The 25,334-nt window shown below is 42.5% G+C and overlaps 1 protein-coding gene across 2 annotated transcripts in view; it reads right to left on the bottom strand.

Annotated features, from left to right (window-relative positions):
• Positions 1-13,561: 13,561 nt before the first annotated feature.
• RALGPS1 (Ral GEF with PH domain and SH3 binding motif 1) overlaps positions 13,562-25,334 on the bottom strand; it is a 76,030-nt gene continuing 64,257 nt past the window's right edge. Inside the window, exons 12-20 of one of the 2 annotated variants that reach the window (XM_009907492.2) lie at positions 23,500-23,626; positions 22,440-22,591; positions 21,144-21,195; positions 20,748-20,828; positions 18,585-18,690; positions 17,687-17,779; positions 17,410-17,515; positions 16,263-16,354; positions 13,562-15,600 (exon numbers count right to left, since the gene is read on the bottom strand). In XM_009907492.2, the coding sequence (XP_009905794.2) occupies positions 15,571-15,600; positions 16,263-16,354; positions 17,410-17,515; positions 17,687-17,779; positions 18,585-18,690; positions 20,748-20,828; positions 21,144-21,195; positions 22,440-22,591; positions 23,500-23,626 (839 nt within the window). In that variant the 3' untranslated portion in view covers positions 13,562-15,570. The remainder of the gene's footprint in view (positions 15,601-16,262; positions 16,355-17,409; positions 17,516-17,686; positions 17,780-18,584; positions 18,691-20,747; positions 20,829-21,143; positions 21,196-22,439; positions 22,592-23,499; positions 23,627-25,334) is intronic. The other variant, XM_054174371.1, reaches the window with a different exon arrangement.

The following is a 25,334-nucleotide window of genomic DNA, read 5'->3' as shown; positions in this document are numbered from 1 at the left end:
ATTAGCGTATGTCCACTGAACTAGGTGACTTAAAATGCTGGTTTTCTAGATGAGATGGGACGGTTTAAAAAAGGCAACATCTCACCTACTGTTAGAGCAACACTTTCTGACCAGAAGTAGCCTCTGTTATTCTGAAAACGGATTACACACCTGCAGCTGAAAGATACTGCTTGCACTTAGTACTGCTTTGTACTGCCCGCTGTTCAAATGAATATCTGCTGCCAAAACCTCACTGCATTTAAGATGACATTCCAGTGTTGAGCAAAGGACCACGCACTTTCACCATGTCTGATAAGTGGTCTCTGTTACAGAAGAAAATGTTTAGTGTTCTCTGAAACTGAAAAATGTCTCTCCTCTTCAAAAGAGGAGTTTTAAATACGATAGCAACTCTGGAACTTCTCTGCCTGTCTAGGTTAATACCACTTGCAGTACGGAGAAGAAACCAGAACACAACATTTTGCTGCAAAGTATCTTAGAATGACAAAGAGAAAGAAACTTATTCAGACACAACAGGAAGAGCCTTGCTTTTAACAGCTGTTGCAGTGAAGCTTTATAGAACACACTGCCACCCATTTTGCCTGGAATAGTTAGACAGCACCTCAGCATCTCTCAGTTTTTATGTAAAAAAAGAAAGTAATTTGGAGTCCATGTTTGTTACGTGCAGTTTTGGTACGTCACCAGAACGTGCCAAATTCACACCTTCCGGAATGGAAGCGCAATCAAGCAATAGTCTATTTACTCACAGTTTCAAGCCTTGTTGTCTAGCACTTCATCGCTTCCAGTGCTCCAGCTCTGCCTTCTGCTCCCACTGAGACAAGAGACCTTGCAACCTTGCTGGCTCCCCAGCATCTGCTTCCTCTACACTTGTGCTGGTACTTTGGACAGCCTGTGGGAAGTCCTGTGACTCGCTTGCTTCCTGTACACCACACCAGTTTGCTTTCTCTTCCGTCATTTTTTTCTCACTTGAACAACTTTGACTTAATGGAACGGTGCCTTCTTCAGTTGATGCTTGTGCTGCTATCAGCCTCTCAAAATTCATAGCTGTTAATGGGGAGAATGATAGAGCACAATTTTGTTCGCTTTATGTTGTCTGTGTCTATGTTCTTGGAAATTTATCTCGATCGAGATTTAACTACTCCCCATTTGAGCAGCTGTAACCTAATGTATTTCCAACAATCTAATCTTGAATAGTTTCTTGTGTTTTTTCAGAGGACCTATTGGGTAAACTTGGTTCCCTCTTATCTCTTTCATGTTATAATGACACAAAAATCAATACAGTAATTGTGTGCACAGCTGTGAGACCAAATTTAGTATTAATGAGGTAAGTCTTGAATCGACCACATCAGTTGTATGAGCAGGGTGGATGTAACTTAACACTTGGCTGGGTGGTGGAACTGCATTAGTGGCTAACATAAATACTAACTTAAGCAGGAGGAATTAACTAGGTGGAGAGACATGAAAAACAATGAGAATGACTTGGTTTTGGGGGAGCAAACTGGATTTGCCTGCTCTAGTAGCTATTCGGAGATAAAACCTTTCATTTTCTCTGAACAGAAGTGTGACACTTGCAGTTGTTCTTTTAAATAACTTTTGTTTCCGTGGAAAGAGACACATCTTCAGCTGTCTTAGAGGGGAAAAGGGAAATTGCAGAGGTGGCTTGGTTATAGCAGAAGTATTTGGAAGGGGAAATTCAAATTGTAACTATTCAGCAATGGCAATTTGTGGCTAAGGAGCAATCTGGCATGGAGGGCAAAAAGAGCTAACTGCTGAATAGGTTAAGCTGACTGGGAGCAGGAGCACCAGAAATAGAATGGCTTTATGTAAGGGAGAAAACTCTTCTTTGCTGCTAGGATGAGAAATGCCACACTCTGTCATGTTACAACTGATGGTGTGCATGTGCAGCTGTGGGGAAACACATAAACAAATAAATAACTCAAGAGAAGAAGCCATTTTCACCTGCCTCAGAAGTTCTTCAGTATTGCCTTTCAGTCAAACAATAAGAAAGAACTGCCCACCAGTGTTCCTGCCTCAAGTGTGGCTGCTTGTGTTACATGGTTGTGCCACTCAGGTAACGAATTTCCATGCAATGGTAATGTTATGAAATCTTGATACAAGTAAAACAAGACAACACCACCCAAGGTAGCCTCAGGAATTTATCAGTAACTTTAATACTGAGCAAAACAGTTTATTCCATTACTAATATCCAGTTCCCTTTATCAGCTGTTGACTTTGCTCAGTTCAATATCAGAACTTTTGGCCTTCTTTACCACCACACTTGCTCACCTTTGAATGCTGCATTTATTTTATTTAATCAAGTCCTTACTGGAGTTATTTCTAAAAGGACTCGGAACTTTTTGCTAGCCTTTCACTTCAGAATTCATCTGAGGAGCAAGGGAGGGGGGAAAGTAACAAACACGGAAGCCCTACTGACTTCTCCTTAATGTGCCTTGTACTGACGTATGCTGGAACGCAGAAAAGGAACTGCTCTTGTGGTAGCTGCAGGCATTGTTATGAAAGTGACCTGCTGTGTCTTGCCTGGCTTCTGAGAAAGAAGCTGTAGCGTGGCTGCAGTATGCACTGCTCAATACTCCATAGGGCTGAGGCGGTCATCCCAGAGATGTGCAGGTGCTAAACACACAGACCGGAACAGGACAGTTTGAAATGGTTAGCCTGTGTAAGCCTGTGCTTGTGAGTTGATAGAACAAAATTCCTAATTCCTGGAAAAAGTGTTGGATGTAAAGTGCTCTGTTAGCACTGTAGTAAAATCTTCCCTGTATTCAGCTTGTGGTTACTACTCAGCAGCATAAAAGCAAGAACTGTTACTAAGAAACCAACATGATCTGTGAATTTCTTGTTTACAGGGAGCAAAGTTTTCAAAACCACAATAATTGATAACAAACAAATAATGTTTTGTTAGTTTTTGGTAGATTTCCAGATTAAAAGAGCTATAGGTAAGAGATGATGATGTTGTAAAGGTTTAGAGTGAATAACACTACAGCTATCTAATATCAGCTATCTCCCTATGAGGAGAGGCTGAGGGAGCTGGGGTTGCTTAGCCTGGAGAAGAGGAGGCTCAGGGGAGACCTTCTTGCTGTCTGCAACTACCTGAAGGGAGGTTGTGGCCAGGTGGGGGTTGGTCTCTTCTCCCAGGAAACCAGCACCAGAACAAGAGGACACAGTCTCAAGCTGCACCAGGGGAGGTTTAGGCTGGCTGTTAGGAAGAAGTTCTTCACAGAAAGAGTGATTGGCCATTGGAATGTGCTGCCTAGGGAGGTGGTGGAGTCACCATCACTGGAGGTGTTTAGGAAGAGACCTGATGGGGTGCTTGGTGCCATGGTTTAGTTGATTAGATAGTGTTGGATGATAGGTTGGACTCGATCTCAAAGGTCTCTTCCAACCTGGTCAATTCAATTCAATTCTATTCAATTCTATTCAATTCTATTCTATATAATCTTCAGCAGACTAACCTCAAGAGGAGAGACCTGCCCTAAAAGCACCACAGCCTTCTTAGGAGATTCAGGCTGTTAAGCACTAGAGCAGCAAGGGCTGTAGGGTACACTCAGTCACTTCCAGAGAGCTTTCAGGCAAGCACTGCAGCCACTGGACAGGAAAGCTTAAAATCTCAATAAGCCTCTTGGTTTTAGTGTGAGAACGAGAAAAGTCTGCACTCAGAGAGTTTTAGCTGTCTGTCTGTGGCTTCTCTGTGCACAGGAAAGATGGCTATGAAACAGGATTTTCTCAGTTAAATTTTACCTGCCAACTGTGTTTTCCTGAGGATAAAATTTTAATGGTTTCCCTACGCGAATAATTTGCATTGCCATAATTCAAAAGGAAATTAAGTACTTGGCACTCTCTTACCCACTCTGTTGTGGTTTATACCACCTTGCATTTCTTCTGTGTTTTAATTAAGTGTGCTATAAGTTCTTGAGGTAATAATGACAGTGGAATTTAGACCAGCTAGTAGCACATTGTTCTTTGATGGCTGCAACCAGCAGTTCGAACTAGAGAGGAAACCTTGATAGAAACAAAAGTGCAATTAATTTATAACTGTATCTTTAAAAACCCATCAAAATGAGTGAAGTAACACAGCTAGGCAGCAGCTTTGGTCTCATCTTTTCTCTGGTATTCCTTTTGCCTCTTGTTTAAACGAAAAAGCGTGCTTTGTCTTGCCGAACTTACTTTGTTTGAGATGGTTAAGCAGCCTCTTATCACCACTCTGTCATTGTTTTCCTGTACAAAACAATAGCTCACTCTTTCCTCATCCTGTCTCCCCATACATCTGTTCTCACAACAATCTGTTCTCCTCCTCTGCCCCTGAGCAGTTTTAGAAATGTTTAGTATTTTTGCTAGGGGGAAGCCCACATTTCTGCTTCCCTGCTCTTCATTTCATGTTTGGTGATTGTTTTGTTGTTGTTTGTTGGTGTTTGTTTGTTTTTTTTTCCTTCAGAAAAGGCATGAACTGAGCTTAGAATTCCAAGCAGCTGTGGATGCTTCCATTTTCCACACAGACAATCACAGAAGGTGTCAGAGAGCAGCGAGGACTGGTGGTGCTGCAAGTGACCTGCAGCTGGGAGCTGAGTGGAGAAGACAAATGATGGGGTTGGGGCCTCAGGAGCCAGAGCCCAGCCCCTTGGTAGCTGAGTGAAGTGGGCAGGGCTGGCCATGTTCAGGACCACAGTCAGGGGCAGCCCCTCTCTAGACCACTTGGCAAGTCCATGGGGTGAGAGGTCTGAGGTCAGGTCAGGTCCAGTAGCTGCTGAGCAGGTCCATGGGCACACAGCAGGACCAAAGCCAAGACAATCTGCTGGTCAGGGGCTGGGTCTATGGGGCATGGGCCAAGCTTAGCTCAGGTGGGGGCTGAGAACCAGTCACTTAAAAAAAAGCAAGCAAACCAACAAAAGACCCCAGCCCCAGATCACCAATGCCATGAAAGACCAAAAATTTGATAGCAAAAAAAAAGTCTTTCACCTTTAAGACTTCACATTTACTTTCACAGAGCTGCACCACACCACCAGAGCTGCATCACTTTGCCCTGGGCACTATGGATTTTTCAAAGAGTTTGTGCTCATGCCTGGACTCAGCTTCTCCATCTCTAAAGAACCGTGTCACCTCATAGATGCAAGTGACTTCAAGCTTCTATACTTATCTTTGACTTCTAGTTTCTTCAGTGAAATCTCCATTCCAGGAGGACTCTTCTCCTGGCCTCTCTCATGATGTCAGGAGATTACTAAACTGAAGCAAGAGTGGAAGTCAGCATGAGGCATGTCTCTTGCTCTGATCCTTGATGGATCTAGTCAGAGCCATCCACATCTGACCCTTGTGCAAATAACTGGCAAAAGGACCCAGGCTAGTGTCAATTGGACTTTGCACCAAAATGTTCCTCGTTCCTGCTATGGCTTTCTTTGGTAGCTACATTAATTGTTAATTAACTAGAGAAAGAGGAATGTTTGAACAGAAAGTTCACCCAGCATTTCTGTTTGTTCTGCTCAGCAGAAGGTAAGAGAGACACAATGAAGTTAGGAGGCAGGTAAGGGAGAAGTCTAAAAGGAATCACTTGGCCTATTTACCTTGAAGCACAGGCAAAGAAATCAGTTTGTGAGAAATATTTATGAAATAACTGGAGGAGAAGACCTGAAAAAAACCCAACACAACAACCCTCCCTTGAGGCCTTTTCTTCTCTTGTCCCCCCTTTTCTCAGTTCAAAAATTCAGCAAATTTAGGAAAGTTTTAAACTGAGACATAATAATCTCCTGATGATCTCTTTGGGGCAGATGGAGCCCTCTGCCCCTCATGGAACATGCAAAGGTTGGCAGCTGGGTGTAAGCCCAAGAATGAATTGTTCACTGTCTGTGCCCCACATCACTTCTCCCTTTCCATAAATATATACAGGAAACAAAACAAAACCAAACCCCAAACAATTGCTTAAGCAGGCCACTATGTTAGAGGTTAAAATAACTGCAACCAGCAGCTTAAAGTCCTGACACAAACTGCAAAATACACAACACACTGCAAATTGACCTTAACCTGTGGTGTAATAAGACTCAAGGTGGATGTGTGCAACCAGAGCACACATATGGGGGCTGGAACTGTGATCTGCACAGCATAAACTTGCTGCAGACCACTGTCTTGCAGTGTACCTATGTTCCTTACACTTTTAAATAGGAGCAGATATATGAATGCTAAAAGGTCAAACCTCACTAAAAGCTATGCATAGAGCCACAGATGCGTTGCCAGCACCAGAACAAGGGGACACAGTCTCAAGCTGCGCCAGGGGAAGTTTAGGCTCGAGGTGAGGAGAAAATTCTTCACTGTTGTTAGCCATTGGAATGTGCTGCCCAGGGAGGTGATGGAGTCACCGTCCCTGGAGGTGTTCAAGAGGGGATTGGACGTGGCACTTGGTGCCATGGTTTAGTAGTCATGAGGTCTAGGGTGACAGGTTGGACTTGATGATCTTTGAGGTCTCTTCCAACCTTATTGATTCTATGATTCTATGACTGTGTTACCACTTTAATAAAAAGTCCTTCTCCAATAGTAAAACTCAATCTGTGCAGCACAATACTCACATGGTAAGGAACAGAAACAGAGAAAAGCAAATAAATTTTTGATCTTCATCTCTATAAGAAAACAAAATGAGTCAGGGATAAAACCCACAAAACCAACCAAAACCTGCCATCTGCTCTTGATTGTGAGGATTAAACAGAAACAAAACCGTCTAGGGAGCCAGCCACCATCAGATATCTAGATAACAGTAAAAATTAAATAAGCCTTAAGACATGATAACATCACAATGAAACCACAAGTGCTTAATAGAAAATTCACATAAGCCCAAGCCTCCTCTTCTCCAACTACTGAAACGACATTTGAGACACAGGATTTGAGACACAAAAAAATCAGTTTGCAAACACTTTCACCTTGACTGCCTGTACCTCGTAGGGCTGAAGGGTTACAACGAAGGTAGAACTCTCCTAAAACAATTCCTCACTGAGGCAGAAGCTCAGCAGGTGTACCGGGCTGCAGGGGAAATTGCAGGACAGCAGCATGCTGCTTTTCAACCATCATTAGGACGATCTCAGTTTTACATAGTGATCTGAAGTATCAACTGACAACCTTGGCTAAATACCTAGGTCATACCTTAACTCACCCAGGGTCGTACAAACCCCACCTTAGCACCAATCTGGTTTTGTTTCCTACCTTTTATGATATCACAGCGAGATGTGTTGTCCTTAATCCAAAATCTTGACTGAAACAAACGTGCTCCTGCCGTACAGCAGCAAGGGGTCAGGGTGTGGTACAGAAGTTGGTAGCTCCAGCATTGAAAGATCACCCTCCTCAGAGCAGAGAGGGCAGCAAGGCAGGGAAAGATTGATCTCAGAAGATGTCTACGGAATTAGAGAGCCAAATGTGCTCCACAGATGCTTCCCCTCATGATTAATCAGCACATTCATTGCTCGGGAGTTGCTAGATCTCCACTTAACGTTTCCCATTTTGCTGCTAATTGAATGTAATTATCCCATTGGAGTCAGTCTTTTGCATCTCTGGCGATGGAGCATGCCCTGAAGAGCTTACATGAGCACTGAATGAGGCTAGGTACTAAGAGCAGTTCCAAGGGCAGCCTCTCAGGTCAAGCTACATTACACCGAGAACAGTCTCTGCTACTTGTAGGGCTTCTATTAACGCTAGCAAGCTCCTGTCTCTAATCTTGGGGGAAGACAACTGTATTGTTCCTCTGATACAGATTTAGAACAGCTCTATGAATCTGCTCAACCTATTTTGTTAGAGGTGAGTAACCACTGTCCTCTTCGAGCTGGAGACTGCTCCAGAAATGCAATTACCAAAAGAGAAGCTTAATTGCATGTTGCCTTTAACTGCATGAGGTCTTTGCCATCTCATGTTGGTTCTGTAAAAAGTAATTTCAAGTATGAACCATAATGTGAACATCCTTGTAAGTTTTGCTCTAGGACCTAGGAATCTCTCTCTGGTTGTGGATGGGTTCAGTACATGTGATGCTTCTGTAGAAAACAATCTATCCAAACCAGCACGCTAGATGAACTTTCAGATACAACATGTGAGGTGCTCAGCTTCACACTGTGGTCCCAAAACTGGCTGCAAAAAGGGTGTGGTTTTGACTCCAAAGCTTTCATAACCCAGTGGTTGTGCTAAAACATGCTTTTATTCTGCCACCTGTACTCCTCCTCAGGATCTAAGGAGCATTCCTCCTCAGCAGTTACAAACGTGCCCTCTCTGAGGCTGGTAGGTGAAATAACCACCTCTGCCTTTTCCCACTTGTTGAAAGAACTAAAATTAATTGCACTACTAAACAATGCAGCCAGGACTAATTGAACTTCCAAGTGTGCTGTCCTTGGAAGCAGCAAAGAACATCTTGTGATTAAATGGAAGTGCTGGCTTTTGATTTTTGTTGTTGCTCCTTTTTAATCTGCGCCTACTCATTTCTGCACCTGCTAGTTGCCCCTTCCCTTGATTTCCTGGGGTTTTGGGGTCTCTCTGCCCCGTGAAAGAGTATGACCTCACCCTCTCAAAGACGAGGCTTACATTCATTATGTTCTGGTCAAACAGGTTCACATCAACAGCTTTGTGTTATTCTGAGAAACGGTAACCATTCTGCTACACCTAACGTCAGGTGTTTCCAGGATTCTAGGGTGTGCCTATGTGGTCAGAAATTAACCCAATGTTGCATTAAGAGAGTGGTATCAATGAAATCAGACCTCAAATAATTTTCATAGCTGTTTTCCCTTTGCTCTGCAGAACTGGATGGACCTTCCTCTATATGCACCCTAGGACAAATATATTTTTCTTCTCACCTTGCTTGTTTGCTTTATATTCGGTTGCCCCGTGCTTGCAAACCCAAAGCATGGATCATCTGAAGGAAGTAACCACTTGGAACACAACTGGCTCTTCCTCAAAGCTGATTTCTGACAGTCAGAGCACGGCTACAGACAAGAGTCTAGAAATATAAAGGATACTTCCTCCAATTCATTGCTATCTGCACTTTCTTCTGCACAACTGTGTTTTGCTTGACGCAAAAGGGGTGTTTTCATCCTTCCTAATATGCTTATCTGCATTGCCCTCATATCTGAGCTCTGCTGAGACCTGTAAACTTGGACTTCTTTTCTTTTCTCTTTACACTGTCCCTGAGGAAAGGTCTGGTGTATTTTCAGAATTTGATAAACAAATATTCACAGTAATAGATCACAGCTATGGAAATACTGTAACAGCCATCACCGATTCCGGAAGCGAAACGAAAGCAGCTTGCTAGTGCCGTCGCTTCCATCCCCAGCACAGCCTGGCGTCTAAAGCTACTAAACATCTGGTTTTGGGTGTTCTCTCCCAGGTTACAAAACAAGGTGCTTGGGCATAATGAGCATTTAACGAGCTCTTCACAACGCATCTTTGTGCTGTATCTTTGTGCCTGTTCCTTCATTGTGAAATGCTGCGATGCGGGCAGCGCTCTTCTTCCTCCCCTGCATTTTGCCTCTGGAACAATAATGGCAATTTGGACTGCAGTGACTGTTGCTTTTCCTGCCTAATGTGCTTTGTTTAATTTTCTGTCTGGAGGAGAGGAATTCCACTCAGTTTTGCCATTTAAAAAGACGCTATCAGTGGAAAGAACCATTCTGTAGATGGAAGAGACACTTACTGATGCTTCCTTTATAAAATATTTAGTGAAATGCTGGACATGGCCCTGGAGGAAAACTCTACAGATCCAAGTGATTTCCAAGACTGCAAAGTAATAAAAGAGTCTTGCAACAGTCTTCCTGTTTCTGAGGGATAACAGGAAAAGGAGCTCATTTCAGGAAAGGGATATGTGTGTATTTGGGTTTTTTACAGCTCTAAAAGCAGCCATTTTATGTTTGTTCCGCTCTCACCTTCACATTAGGTAACATTTAATTTATCTCTCGGGCAACTGCTGATGAAATGGTGTTTCTGCAAAAATCAAAGCACCCTCGTTGCCAGTCATAAAGTGGAGCTTACTTACCTTGAACGAGGAATCACAGATCCAGGGAATCAGTTGGGTGGGAACGGACATTTAAAGGTCATCTAGACGACCCCCCCCCGCCCCCGTAGTCAGCAGGGACATCTTCAACTACATCACGTCGCTCAGAGGCACAAACAACCTGACCTGGCATATTTCCAAGGCTGGGTCATCTACCACATCTCTGGGCAACCTGTTGCAGTGCCTCACCGCCCTCGCTGTGACCCAGCGGTGCACCGATGCGTGTGACCTTGGATCACCAGTCATGCAATTCCTACCTGAATAGTGGGTGGGTTTCTAAATTTTGTTTGTCAAGGCACAAAGTAAGCTGTGGGTGCACACAGCCTTGTGCATGCCTTTCCCATTGTGTGTAGTTTGACTATGAGCCAAACACTTCTTTCCATAAATATGACAGTGAACCTCCTCTGAGCTGTCCCTGCAGGGAATTGTGGCTGCATGGTGGTGATCTACCCTTGAGCCGGAGCAGCTCTCAAGTTTGCTCCCTGAGACAAAACCTTCTTCAGATCTTTGGATGAGCCCAGTTTGAGTTCTCCCTATATTGCAGTTGGACTGCATGCCAGGAGGCTCTCCCTTTGAGTGGGGACACCTCTCAAGGTTTGGGATTCCTTACCTGAGACTGAGATCCCTCTTCACCCTTCCTTACAATAGATCCTTCTTGCAGGACTGATAGCAGGATGAATCTATGTAGCTAATGCCATCAGGTGTAAATCATTGACCAAGTCTGGGACTGTGTCTGAATCCAGCAACAGCTACACTCCCCTCTGTGTAGTTCAGAAAGCAAGGGGGTGTTACTCTGAACCTCCCGACTCAATGTGAAGATATCCCTTACCCTTTTGCATCTTTGGTTGCTGTGTAAATCATTCTCCCTTGATTCTAACTCAATTTGCTTTTTAAATGTTTTTTTTTCCATGTAGTAAGTGAGAGAGTGAACCTTGCCAACAAGCTCTGTTAAGGTGTGCTTTTACAAGCTCCTGGTTAATCACACTTCTGCTAACGCTTTGACAGCATCATTCCACCACACCCAGTCCCTGCCTTGCAGTCCATCCACTTGAGAGGTGTGGGAAGAGGCTGCCAGTGCAGACCAAAGCAAAAAAATGGAGTACTTCAGTCTTCCCTTGTTAATGTTTACCAGGCAAGATCGTTGATGGGTCAACACTTTCTTTGACCTTCCTTTTCTGGCTGACACACCTATAGCAGCTTATTGTTCTTTGAGTCCCTTTCAAATTCAGCTCCAGCTATGCCTTGGCCTTCCTGACCCCATCCCTAAATAACTAACCAATATCCCTATACTCTTTCCAGCAGGTCTTTACTCATCCTTGCTGGTCTCTTGCCTGCCTTCCCTCCTCTCTGGAGGTCCCTTCCAACCCCTACCATTCTATGATTTTTCACACCTGGGGATCAAAGGTCAGTATGTCTAAATAGTTATCAAAGAACATGGACACGGATTGTTGTTTCTACATCCATCTTTCCCAACAGAAAGTTCTACTGAACACCTGATGGCTAGGCTAGTCCTGTCAGCTGTGCTCAGCACTTCAAGGTTCTGACTGAACCTTGAATTCAGTACTGAAATCAGAAAGGAAACTTCAGATTTTAATACCAGCAGATACAACTACACATCTGCACTGCTGTGCTGTGTAAGGCAGGGCAGATCATTTCAGCAGGGGATGAAATACTTTTTTCCTCGTGCTTTCCCTGGGTGGAGCTGACAATGTGAGTGTGCAAACAAAGCTTAATTGCAAGTGCAAAGAATCTCACCTTGCTTTTCAAGTCAAAGTGCAAGTTTGCCAATGGTAAAATACTTTTCTTGGGATAACAATAGGATATATTAATCTCTTCTTCTTTGGACTTACTAAATCCCACTTGAAAGAACTGCACATTGGAGGGGTTTTCAGTTTTCTGCTAGAAATTTGGATTCTGTTGTATTTAGAGATGATTCATAGAATGGTTTAGGTTGGAAGGGACCTTGAAGATTATCTAGTTCTAACCCTTCTGCCATGGGGCAGGGACAACTTCCACTAGACCAGGCTGCTCAGACCTCATCCAACCTGGCCTTGAACACCTCCAGGGAAGGGGCATCCACCACCTCCTTGGGCAACCTGTTCCAGTGTCTCACCCCCCTCACTGTGAAGAATTCGTCGCTAATCTCCAGTCAAAATCTTAAAGCTGTTCCCTCTTATCCTATCACCATTTCACCCAACGGGTCCTGTTGCAGGATGTCAATCAACACCACCAGCTAATTTTAATAGCTGGGGGGTGGGGTGGGGTGTCATCAAACGGCTACACACTGCACTGAAGTCTTGTTCAACTCCTTTATTGATTTGTCAAGTGTGTTCAACTCATTTCTTTATTTGTGAGGACCATTCAGCACTCACAAATAAAACTCCTGCTGCCTTTGGGCTAAAATGTTCCTTCTGTCTCTCTGCTCCTCTTTTCCAGAATATTTTATTAGTCAAGAGCATACATACTCTGCACAGTTTGAAACTTACAACCAAATGCAACTGCAGTTGAAGTAAACAACCTTTTTTTTTTTGTCTTTTTTCCTCTCTTTTTTTCCTTTTTTTTTGGTTTTTTTTTTTACATTAAAATATTTAATTAGTGAAACAATCATTATCAATGTAACAAACTGAAAAATACAGCAACTTGATACAAGACTGAGGTAACAAAATACTTTGCCAGAAAAACCTAGATTCCAACGCCGGGGTTATTCATGGGTGAGACAGTTCACAAGAATCATAAGAAAGAATCCTTACACAAAGGGCATGCAGTGGACTGCTGGAAAATACAGCCAAAAAATAGTGCAACCAGTTTTTCCACACAGAAACAAAACCAAAATGTTGAAGTCAGTTTACATTATGTGACAAGGAAGTCACCATCTGGGGACTACTTTCTTCGCCTCGTTTTAGTGCTATTTGGAAAAAAAAAACCCCATGCATTTTGGCACTGAGTTCCAGCAACACTGCACATCAGCAAGTTCAGGAGATTGCCTGACAGACACTGCTTATCTTCACAATTCTGAAGAGAGTTCTGAGAGCCTGTTTGTTTTCACACAATTACTTCAGCTATTCTCTCTGAGGGATGAGAAGCTCCACGGTTTGTGGTATTTCTGTGAGAACGCCGTGTCGATGGGCACTGATATGCACTATGTTGTACTTCAACGGCAGCTTTAGAGGTACCACATGACAGCAAACGGTACCAGATGACAGCATAAAACATTAAATTGGCAGCTGCAAACTGTTTAATACTTGCAATCCACATTTAAAATGGGTTTAAGGTATTTTAGTAATCTCCTTACACAGCCATCATTCTGAATGGGTTTCTGTTTTGCAGCAATTTCACAATGGTGCTGTACTGACGGATGCTTACCTGACTGGTGTGTAAATACTATTTGCTGTGTTCATCTTTCTCTGTGTAATGCTTTTTACATTCAAAAAACCCACCAGTGCTAGGGAGGTGAAGTTAATTTTGACATATTTTCCAAACTCCAAGGTTTTGAGTAGGATTTGAGCTTGAGGACTGAGTAGAACTGAAGGGTTTCATTCTTCACAGGGTGTAAGAGTAATTCACAAACACTGCTGCTCCTTCCTGCCAGGCTGTTTTGGAGCCCATCAGCGTTGCTGGCGAAGATGCTTCCATTCTGTTGGGAATCTGTTTTACAAGAGAGTGGAAATGGGACACCTTTGTGGCTTCTCCAAGAGCATCTATGGGTCATAGATTTGAGTAGAAGTATGTTTTTGAAGGCTGGAAGACTACCTTTTGTACATACAATAACATATATAATGCTTCAGAGACCCTTACATTCTAAAAGCTATTCAATTCCAAGTGTACAGGATCATTCCACTGCTACTCATCAGTTAGCAGTTACTGCTCCTTTCAAAGGAGGCTTGTTAAGCATAACAGGACATGGCTACAGCATTCATTAGTTTATCTCAATTACAATATGCTGGAAACCATCTCACAAGTCCTTACTGGTGTTCCTTTCCACTACATCACATGAGTAAGAATTTATGTGTTTCTAATGCAAGTTCATTTCATGCCAGTAAGGGATCCATTTTAAATGTCATTTATATTGAAGACAAATCAGGTTATTCCCTTTTAAAGGGGAAAGTTGCATTAAAAACCCTTAATAAAGTTACATTAAAAAACCCTCTTGACTTGAGCAGCTCTGGTTAGGGTGGCACCAACTTGGTCACTTTTCTGCACATGGTTCAAACCTGATGCCACTAATGCCAGGGAGTTTGTTCTAATAGAGGTTCTGTTCAATTAAACTAACTTCCAGCTTCCTACAGTGTGTAAGACACAGGTTGACTTGCAAACTTCTCCTCTAGGCAATCTTGGGAAACTCAAACGAGGTTTTCTGGATGAATTCTGGTGCCTTATGGCAAAAAGAGTTTCAAGCAGAGTAAGTGCTGAACTTAGCATGGGAACAGTAAAAAAACCTGACCACAGGAGTGCTAGGGCACATCTGGGATACAGCTATGGGTGTAGAGAGTTCTGTCAGAGGAGAAGGTTCAGTTACATTCACTTTTTTTGTTCTCCAGATGCTTTTGTGGAGGCTTCTGTGAACTTGCTCCCCTGTCAGTCTTCCCTAGCTTCCACTGCCAGCAGCAGCGGTACCATGTGCCAGTGCTGTGCGTCACAAAGGTGATCATGTATGGAACTGAGCAGAGCAGAGTCAGCTGCAGAAAGACAGAACAGGAGCAGCAATCTCCTCCTTCTGAGAAGCCAGGGCCTCGTGATACATAACACCCCAGCACCTGCTTCACTGCACCAAGGCATTTAAGATGAGCAACATTCAGACTGAAGAACCCCCAAACTTGTAAACAACTATGCCTCTAAGTAAGAGAGTGAAAGACAACCTTTAGCACAGCATATGTTTAAATGGCCTTAAATCCACTGTCAGAGCACCCCCAAGAACTGAATGAAAAGAAAACCAACTGTCCTGTGCCAAAATACATTTTTCCCAAATAGCTCAAATGTGAACAGCAGAATTGTCCAGAGATTTGATACAAAATCTGAGGCAGCCACATTGCCAAGCAACTCAGTGCACTTAAGATTATAAAAATGTTGTTCCACAATTTTCTATTCTAATTGACACTTTGCAGCAAGTTAACACTGTCAATCATTCTGTGCATTAGAAAGAATTGAAACCCAACATGGGCCAAATATTGTTCAGTCACACAAAGCAGCTTAACAATAAAAAGAACCGTTTAAAAAAGAATTGGCAGAAGATGTGATGCTCAGTTCGTGGTCAAACATCAGTTCGTGGCAGTCTCTGACCACAAAAAGTCAAGGGCTCTAGAATCCTGCAGGGGTCAGGATTAATCTTCTGTCCATCTAACTTGTCCTGTTTTCACTCAGTGCATGAGACTACATCTGGTCCTAAGGACAACATTCACTTTCTGCTTTTAAAAGCTGTGTCAGAATCACTTTCAAGTTACACAGGAAAGTGCTGAAATATTTGTGGCTGGCTCATGTCAGGAAAACCATTCTCCTCTTCCTCCTCAGAGAACAACAGCCTGCAGTTTGGCACTTGAAGTCACACCAGGCAGGAGAGCAGATTATTCAAATGACATTAGATTAGCAGGTATCTGGAAGAGAATAGAAATTACTCAGCAACACAATGCTCTTGAGCCTCTTACAGCACAGAGAAAACTGCAAGGTTACAAACCAGAGGGGGCTAATAATTTATTATCCAATGTGGAAAATTTAATCAGTCCCAAGAAGATCCAAAGGAGGGCTAATCCCATAACTGAAAGGTAAAGACTAATGATTTTCCTATTAATGGACCAAATCTAGCCAAAGTATTCCAAGATGGCATCAGCATGCTTGGGGGCAAATGTGAGTGTGTGAAGATTCTTAAGCTGCATCCTGGTTCAGGTTCTATATGGATCTGTATCCTATTAACATAACCTCTGTAAATCCTTTCAAGAATGAGTATTTACTTCCAGAGGACAATGAGGCTGCTATGTAAGGACAAAAAGAACATTTTATAGGATCCTCTCTTCAGTGGCACTTACAGCTTCAGTCACTGGAGTAAATGCCAGGATGTGTGCTTGCTTTGACTGTGAGAAAGCCTCTCCTGACGTAGAGATGGGGTTACCTCCCTTGAAGCAGTGACTGTAGGGGTTATATGCTGTTAAGGTGATTCAATTTGCACAAGGCCTGATTTGTGTTACAAGCTATCCTTTTGTAGTATTGATTTTCTGGAAAATATGACAGAAGTGGGTAGAGAGAAGTTTCACAGCCTTACCTGAGGCTTGTTGCTTTTGCATGCATCATCCAAATGCTTATGCCATAATATTGCATGAAACCTTGAACCAGTCTGGAACTTGTAAACATTGCCTACAAAAACAAGCAAATCAAAGGCTCTAAGTTTGCAGATAGACATGTAGTGTGGCTTCAAGAGATTACAATTTCTGTGCAGAAACCAAATTAACAGTTCAGTCCAGGGCTTTAATTTGCACCTCAAATACTCAAACAGGCTCTGCTGCTCATATAACAGAGTCCACGTGAGGCACATTATCCAACAGTCCTTGGGTGAAGGGAGTATGAGAACATCTGTGGCCTGCAAAGCTAAGGGGAGTGTATAGGCAGAAGCCAAATTGCAGCCACAGGAAAGAGCACTTAGGTCACATCGAATTTACTCCTGGTCAGTGCTAAACTTCTTACGAATGGTTTTTGGTATTTGTGAACTTAAGTTTTCTTCAAAGTCCTCTTGCAGGTTTCCTCTGTGCCTTGTTTTTGTTTCTTGCACAAATTGTGCAGTTTAGTCAACACCCATGGATGTTGGATTGTAAATGCAAATCCATGTCCAGCCTCGAAGTTGAAAATGTGAAATAAAGGAAGCATCAACAATCTTTATTTAAGCACTCAAAGAGCAAAGTGACTCTGGGGGCTTTCTGATATTTTGAAGTGTAATCCAGGTGGAAGAGCTAAGGCACTTCAAAATTAAGTACTGACATGTAATTAGCAATTACTTAAAAGGCTTTCATTGGCAAATGGTTTGATGTGAGAATACTTTTCATAATACTTCTTTTGGCCTCTGTAAATGAAGATTTGATATTGACCAATTTTAAGCAAGCTGCTCAGAAAGCTGGAGATCAGGGTGTGCAGGCACAGGGACATGCAGGAATCTCATACTGGTTGGGCAACTTCTGCAAAACTCTCAGTAACTGTCAAGATGCAGCACTGCCCCTGTGGGCACCACAGCACACTGCAGAAGGAAGTTCAACGTCATTTGTACTCTTCCTTGAAACTTCCTTATCGAAAATCTCCCTCTTCTGTCTTTCAAATGAGTGTCACTGCAAGTTCTGTAACCTACAAACTCATGAACAGAGTTGAAACTGCTCCCTGTCACAGAAACAGAACACAGACAACGTCCATCCTGCAACATCTACCTTTGTCAGGGTTATTTAGATGGAAAATATCAGGATGCTCAGGGTCGTCAGGCAGCGCCACCATCCAGCCCACAATGGAGACTTTTTTACCCGGTGTAGATTTATACTGGAAGAGACAAATCAAGTCACAGCTCAGACTGCAGCAGGGATTCACTTTCGACTGTACATGTTATGCAAGCAGATGGCTTAGCCTGGAATGGCAGATGCACTTCTGACACCCTTCCAGAACTGCTTATGAATGTGTATTTTTCGGTCTTAGAACAAATGTAAAGCTTACGTGTTTTCTTTCAGTGCCTCTTAAAGATTTTGCTCCAAAGTACAGGAGAGTTGATCCTGAAAGCATAACCCAGTATCTAGTCCATGAGGAGAGCTGAATGAGAAAGGAAAACAGTAGGAAAATCTCTACATATCTCCAACATTTCAGAAATCTATTCACAGGCAAGTCCAAGTGCTACCAAAGTTAATTTCAGAAGCAAGGAATGGAGAGTTAGATAAAGAGTGTCTCCTGGTGTAAATCAGCTCAGATACCTGAATCTGGCTGGCAGGCTGTGAATACAATCCATCTTACTTGGGGATCTCACAAAAGTACCAGGACTGATGGTTTCACAGCAAAGCAGCGTGCTGCCTTCTAATGGACAGATCTTAGAGTTTAGCATTTGATCAGTAACATTTATTGAGATGCCAGCTCTGCAGTTCTTCAAATCTGAACAGTAGGGCTGCACATAAAAAGTATAAGTGAACTCTAAAGAAAACAAAAAAAACACCAAATGCACAGGGACCAGAACCATGTGACACCTGTGAATTCAGGTTAAATATGGACTCTGCTGGGATTTTTGTGCCCTGTAGGCTTCTCATTTCATCATGCTACTGAATTTCTGCCCTCACAGAAATCTGCTGATTTACAGAGCTGCTTTACCCTTGGCTTTGCTGTCAGGATCTAGGAAGGACTTGTAAATGCAGGGAGAAGCAAAACTGCTGCAGCTCCAATGCCATACAAAGGTTACAACCTTGGTATGACCCACTCCAACTCTGAACAGCAAATTGCCTGACAATTGATAATAACAAGGGACACTGTTTTGTTTGGTGTCAGGCTGCAGGTTCAATTCAATCTTGGGAATGAAAGCAGCTGGCACTGAATTAGAATCATAGGAAGAATCAGAATTAAAATCACTTACAGTAGGTTTCTTGCCTTCTTTGAGCAATGTTTTTCTTCTTAAGGGCCCTTCCATGGTAATGACTCCTGTAGAACTACCCAAAGTGCAGCTGCAGGCCCCTGTTGGGCTGGAGAGACAAAACACTGCCATAGGTATTTGAGCAGCCGAAAAAGGGCAAGAAGCAAGCAATACAATTTATCTCTAAACATAAGCATTGCCATACATATGTTGTATCATCTGACACTTGACTGAGTGATATGTATTTTCCAGACCTAGATATCAAATAGGAACCAGGATCTTTGAAAAATAGCAAATCAATAAAAGGTTCTACTCTGGAGGCTTAGACATGAAAAAATAAACCAGAATGAATACTGAGGCTCAAAGCCTAAGAGAAAGCAGACTATTTGCTGTTTCATTCTGGTAAGTCACGCAAATTATGTAGAGTTCTGGAAACTTATGGCTTAAAATTTTGGCAATAAGAGCTCCTACAAATGTAATTCTATCTTAAAACAATCTTCAGGTATCAAAAAGAATGCAAGAGATTACAGTGGTTTCTAAGAACAAAGTTGAATAAACAAGGTAATAGTGCCAAATAATTTATTGTACAGTGACTAAAATAGTTTTTTTTCCTTTCCCAGGATGAATATAGAAGTTCCCACATACAACAGTGAAAAAGTGCTGTAACTGAAAGAACCCAAGCACAGGCTAAGTTAGAAAAGTAAACAGCCATTAAGAATATAACAACCAAAGAGTGATTGGTAAGTGCTGATCTCTCAGAATTACCTGCTGCTCTCTTCATCACCGTGTGAATTCAGCCCTGATATTCTTATAAGGGACAATGAAGTTCACCAGAGCCAACTAAATCATGTCAAGTAATGAATACAAGGATAAAAGGCATGTCTGTGATCTACCACTCAGCTGTGCAGTGTGATAATGTCATATAAACTCATGCTGGTGGAAGTGATGCACCCATCAACACCACCTATGCAAGAGAAGCATGTCAAACTGGCTGGTGCATCATCTCCCAGTAAATGGAATTGTCTGGTCTGCGCTGACCTGTAATGTTGTCAGCTCTAGTTTTCTGAGAAGCAGTAGAAGGTTCCAGAAAAGGAAGAATGAACACAAGCATTAGAATGACCTGACAGTAGATAAGAAGTGTGTTTTAGGGTGTATTGTCCTTTGTGGATTTTCACATTTGTACCTTCTTGTGTAATTCTACTTGTATAGCTTTTTGAAACAAATCTACCATGGATGGGGTTAGGAATATTTTCCAGAAGCAGGTGTAAGAGCTGAAATACTGTTCCAAAATGGATTCCTTTACTCATTTATAATGTATGCATTTTAAATCCTGCCTAACTTCTAACTTGTGCTGCTCTCAGATGTTACTGCTCAAGTAAAACACTGTACTTAACACGTGCACATTATATCGACATTTCTGCAATGGCTGAAGCAAACTGATTTATACAAGATGAGAACTGACTGGATTTCAACTCCAACTAAGCCTGTTTCAGGGCCCTGTTTTCTGTACTGTTCACATACACTTCTTCACTTCCCACTACCACAGCATTTATCAAGTCCAGGTCAGGTATGGATGCAACGAATGAGTTTTATCCCTCTAATTATACACAATTCTGCACATTACCTCTCTTTGGCCTGTAAATGGATTACCTCTGAGAAGATCATGTCTCAGTGACTAGCAACATTGGGAGTGCCTGCTACATACAGCACTGCAGATGCTCCCTCTCTGACTCAGGGTCCAAGGTACACCTTTATACCCTACAAAATCAACTTATCAGATAGCAAAAAGATGCTACAGGTAGCTGACCTGTAAATTAGGAAAAAAAATTCTTGAGACAGGGCCAAGAGGATATCCTTCTAATGTCATTATTTATCACAGAAGGCAAAGGTGGCCTTCAAGACAGAACTGCTCCTGTGATGCCATAAACCCCAAAGTAAGCACTAGTTTTCTGCCACGTGGCAGACAAATACAAATTAAACTTTATTTGGGTGGGCCATAGCCTTGCTTTGGCAGGGATTTTTACAAGCAGGAGGGGAAGACTCCCATGAGTTGATATGGTCATACAAGGATGCTTTGGGACACAGAATGCATTACGCTAGGGGAGCGTAGAGACCCAGATGGAAGTTTAGCACCATAGACTGAGCAGGGCAGACCCTGAACTGTACCTGTAGACACAGCTTCGACTCCTAGGAGAATTCCGGATCGGTACCCTCCAGTTAGGCCCCAGCGTGGCATATAAACGACCCCTGTTTGTGAATGCAAATATCTGATGAGGGAAATTCTAGTCTGAGACTTCAACAGTTAGGGTTTGGTAAACATGACAGAGATAGTTCCCAATCTTTTCAGCTCCATGGGAAGTAAACCACAATAACTTTACAGTGCTGTATTTCAAAAGTTTTGCCTTTCTTTTTTTCCTCTTTTTTTTTTTTCCTCCCCCTAACTAATCAATGATTTGGTAAAAATAACTATTGATTTAGGGCTTACCTATGTCAGGGATCATTCATGAATGTCTTAGCTAAGTCTGTAGAGTGCTCAGTGAGTGTACATGAAGTCTAACTCACCTTTCAAGCCCTGACGGCAGCTCCTCACTAAATTCTGAGCTTTCACTGCTATCTAGAAAGAGAGTAGTACAGAGAAGGAGTGAGAAAACCACCCAAGGGAAAATACAAAGCCAGTGTATGTGGATCACCAGCATAATCTTGATACAGTACCATGGAAATTGCTTACTCAAATCATGTTTCAAAGTTGAAGCCTTTATAGAGTTCATGGTAAAATCTCAAATTGAAAGAACCTTCCCATTTATGACATCTCACGGATGAATGAAGCATTTACTGCTGTGTTTAAATACCAGACATCTACAGGTTACTTCATTATACTGCTTTTCCATCAAAAGCTGAGCACTTCAAGAAGACAAAATCCACTTACTTTGTAAGGCAGTATTTCTACCCCAAAATGTGTAAGTCAGTTACAATTAACAGACTTTAGCATTGTTTGTTTTCAACAAGGAAGCACACCTGTATCACGGGATATGGCAGCTGTATACTGCTGATAGAAGCCACAACAAATAGACATGATGGTATTCACTATGCCACTCCTTGCATCTCCTCCAAGCCCATGAATGATTTGTCCCTTCCTTCCTGGCACAGCTGTTTAGCTCACAATTTTAATTTGCCCAGGATTGATCTTTTAATGCTCAGTATAACACCACAGTGAGCTATGCCTGTTCATAGATCAGCTTGGTGTCAAACTCTTCTTGACCAAGTAACTTGGTATCCTTCACAATCTGTTTACTACTCCAGAAACAGCTGGAGTCACTTAAAAGGTGGCTTTCCCTTGCTAAGAATACAGATTCTCAGTCACTTTTTAATTACAGTAATTATTTTAGTAATGATATTGCCATAATGTAATTGTCATGACATCCTCATTCACGAGTTCATTTTAGGTTTACTTTGAAGTCCCAATATAGCACAACTGAACCACTCTCCCTTCTTCTAAAGCACACTGTTAAAACTGAAGTTTGCTTTGTGAAAAGGTGGCTTTCAAAATATAGATCCACTTTTCAGCAGCACTTTTTTTAGCTGACAAGCACTCTGTGTGACATACAGAGCACATACAAAGAGCACACACAAAATCCCTTCGTGCCACTTTTACCAAAACCACCAGTAGGTAACTGTGGAAAGCTGAGATAAGGTTGACTCAGCAGCTGAGCAGCAGTTCTGATCTACCTTCTTCCATGAAAGGAGCCAGTCTTTGCACAGGAGCTAATGTTCCTAATTCCCTACTTCTGGCTATCTCAGTGAGTTTCCAGAGCACCAGGACAGAAAAGCAGGGCCAGAGGCTCCCCACCCAGACTCTACCTATGGAGAGGCCGTTAGTGAAGAGCGAGCTGAGCGGGTGGCTGCGGGCTGGGCTGTGTGACTCCAGGACGCTGTCATCCAGGAGGTGGCGTGGCTTCTCCGTCGGGAACGTCGCACTTTTGCTCTCCACCACGCTGAACTGACACATCATGCTGGAAAATTGGAGAGAGAAAAAGGCAAAAACCCCTGATGTCATCTAACAGCAGCCCTTGGCTCCTGATATTTCCACTCAGACTTCACCTTATCACTAGTTCGTTAAGTAGCAGGCAACTAAAGGGCACTGCTCACACTCTCCCTCTGCTGGGCATGTGCTCCTTGACTACCGAGTTTCAGATTTTAGTGGTGTTTGTAAGCAAAAATTATTACATTTCTGTACATGGGAAGCTTTAAGTTTTTTGACTCCTCTCTTGTAACACCCTGGGTGGAGGCAAAGGTAGAAAAACCAGAAGAAACAAACCCCAGCTAAGCCCCTGCTTAGCAGTGCATCACTAACACATCAACAGCCTGTGACCATCCAGGGACAAGCCATGTGAACTTCTTTTTCCATAACCTGTTAACTGTGAAAGTTGGTAGGTGCTGAAACTGGTAGATATGGAAACCTTAACTGGGGAGAGCAGGTGCTCTCACTTGGCTGGGTAAATCAGAGAGAAAAATGTTTCTAATCCATATTACCCTGGTAAAATAGTGCAAAAGGTCACAACTTTCCTCAATGATCAGGTGTGCCAAGCAGCCAGTAAGCTTCCTTAGATGTATTAGCAAGATGTTAAAAAAAAAAGAACTAAAAAAAAAACCCCTCAGTTATGCACACCAGGACTCCACAGACCAAAGTGCACACACAGCTTTCAAGTACTGCCAATGTCTGGCACTAGCAGAGAATACAGCCAGCAGAAATAACAAAATGTCAAGAGAAAACCTAGAGAATGCACAGTAAAGCCTGAAGCACTCTTGCAGTACACGAAATGGCAGGGACAAATACCAGAGTGCTCTCAAATGCTGCTGCTATCTTAAACCTCTGTGGTGCGTGAAATTGCCTGAATGTGAGACAGCCTGGAGCACTCACTTGTTTCCCAGGCTGTGGCTCTTCCTGTGCCTTGGTACAGGAGGTGTAGGTAGACTTGCTGCTACTGAGGCATCAGGGCATGTGGGTCTCCTGCTGAATTTCATAAATGCTGACACATCAGATGGACCTAAAAGACACAGATCATCAAACACTGAACTTATGCAAAACCCAAGAATGTCATGGGCTGGTTAAGATGAATTGTTCCACATCATCAAAAGGCTCATTCCTGAAGGACTGTTTCTTGTGTGTTAGGCTTATGCCATCCATTTCTGTTATAAATCCGTCTCCATACTCTTGAAGAACTATCTGGAAGTAATTTTTAAAACAGCTTTGCACATACTCTTAACAATGAACTCCTACAAAAAGTCTTGGCACCCTTACAACAGCTGGATGTGCCAAAGTGTAATATGCAGAGCCATAAAGTCAGTTTGTACTTCGGGTGTGAGCAGGAATGCTCACACATGTTTTGAATTTTGTTCACAACTCCATGTTGTGAATAAACTGTAAACAATCTGCTCATACTGACTCACAGCTTGAGCATGTAAGAGAAAGCAGGGGCTTTTCATGTGTCTAATGGCCAGACAGATGGATTACTTCTCAATCATCTATGAGCTCTGAAGTGTTTCACTGCAATTATTCTTCCTCTCATTTTACAGATTTTATGAGGCCTCATGGAGAACATGGACAAGCTGTTCTTGTTGCAGTTCCTTGATGCTGTTTGCAAAAGGCTGGTAGTAAACTCTGCAATACAGTGGAGAACACCGTGGCCTATCACCATCCTCAGTGAATGCAAGGCTATTCTTAGCTTCACAATATATAGTTGAGATTCCATTCAGTTGTGGCACTGGTGCTTGTAACAGAAGTAAGAATAATTGTCATGAAAGTGGCAGTCTGCCCTATAACTATCTCCAGACTTGGTACAACCCAGGTAGCTGTGAAAAATTTCCCCCTGCATTACAGGAACCACTTTGTGGAGGTTCCAGCAACCTTAGCTTAGTCAGCTTCTGGCCTCTAACCTGAAACCACCCCGTACCAGACTGACAGAGACAGAAACTGTGCTACATGAAAACTCACATACAACTATCATCAGAATCCTTACAAAAAAATAGAGATGTTGTCTACCAAGAAAAAACATTCTTTCTGGGCTTTCACTCTCCACTCCTTTGGGTTGTTTTTGTTTGTGGGTTTGTTGGTTGGTTTGTTTGGGTTTTTTTTGTTGCCTCCCCCCCTGAAATTAGGTCCCCATTTAGGAAGCATGGAGTGAAATTTGCACCAATATGAATACAACACAAAAATATTTATGGATTCATCATTATAACTTGACTTTAGCAAGAGATTTTTATTACCTGGACAGCTTCAGGAAAGAAAAAGGTTGTTACAAAACCCCTGAAACAAATGATGTAATGTGTCTAAAAGGACTGCATATCCCAGGCTGAAAATGGAAAACTACAGAATCAGACTTCAGTTCAGGTTAAAACACTGCCTGGCTAAAGAGAGAGATGCCAAGGGCAATGGAATTTGTGGAAATGGGTATAGAAGCCTTGCAACATAAGCCAACAGTTCCAGCCTGGCTTCCTTGCTATTATACATGGCAATCACAACTGCTTTCATCAGTCCTGTGAAAGAAGGCAGTGGACTTACTCTCACTCATAGTTAGGTCTCTTTAGTGAAGATTCTGATGACATAAACCAAAATGCTTTGTGGGATAAAGTGAAGACAGAAAGATCAGCTGTGCTGGCATTACTTTGTCTGAAGTGGCCATTTTCTATGGTGTTCTGCACTCTCCTTATCTTCAAGGCAAGAGAAGGAAATAGAGGGTGTTTGGCTTTGTGAAC

This window comes from Dryobates pubescens, chromosome 29 (assembly GCF_014839835.1).
Source record: "Dryobates pubescens isolate bDryPub1 chromosome 29, bDryPub1.pri, whole genome shotgun sequence".
NCBI lineage: Eukaryota > Metazoa > Chordata > Aves > Piciformes > Picidae > Dryobates > Dryobates pubescens.
This window is presented reverse-complemented; position numbering and strand designations above follow the sequence as displayed.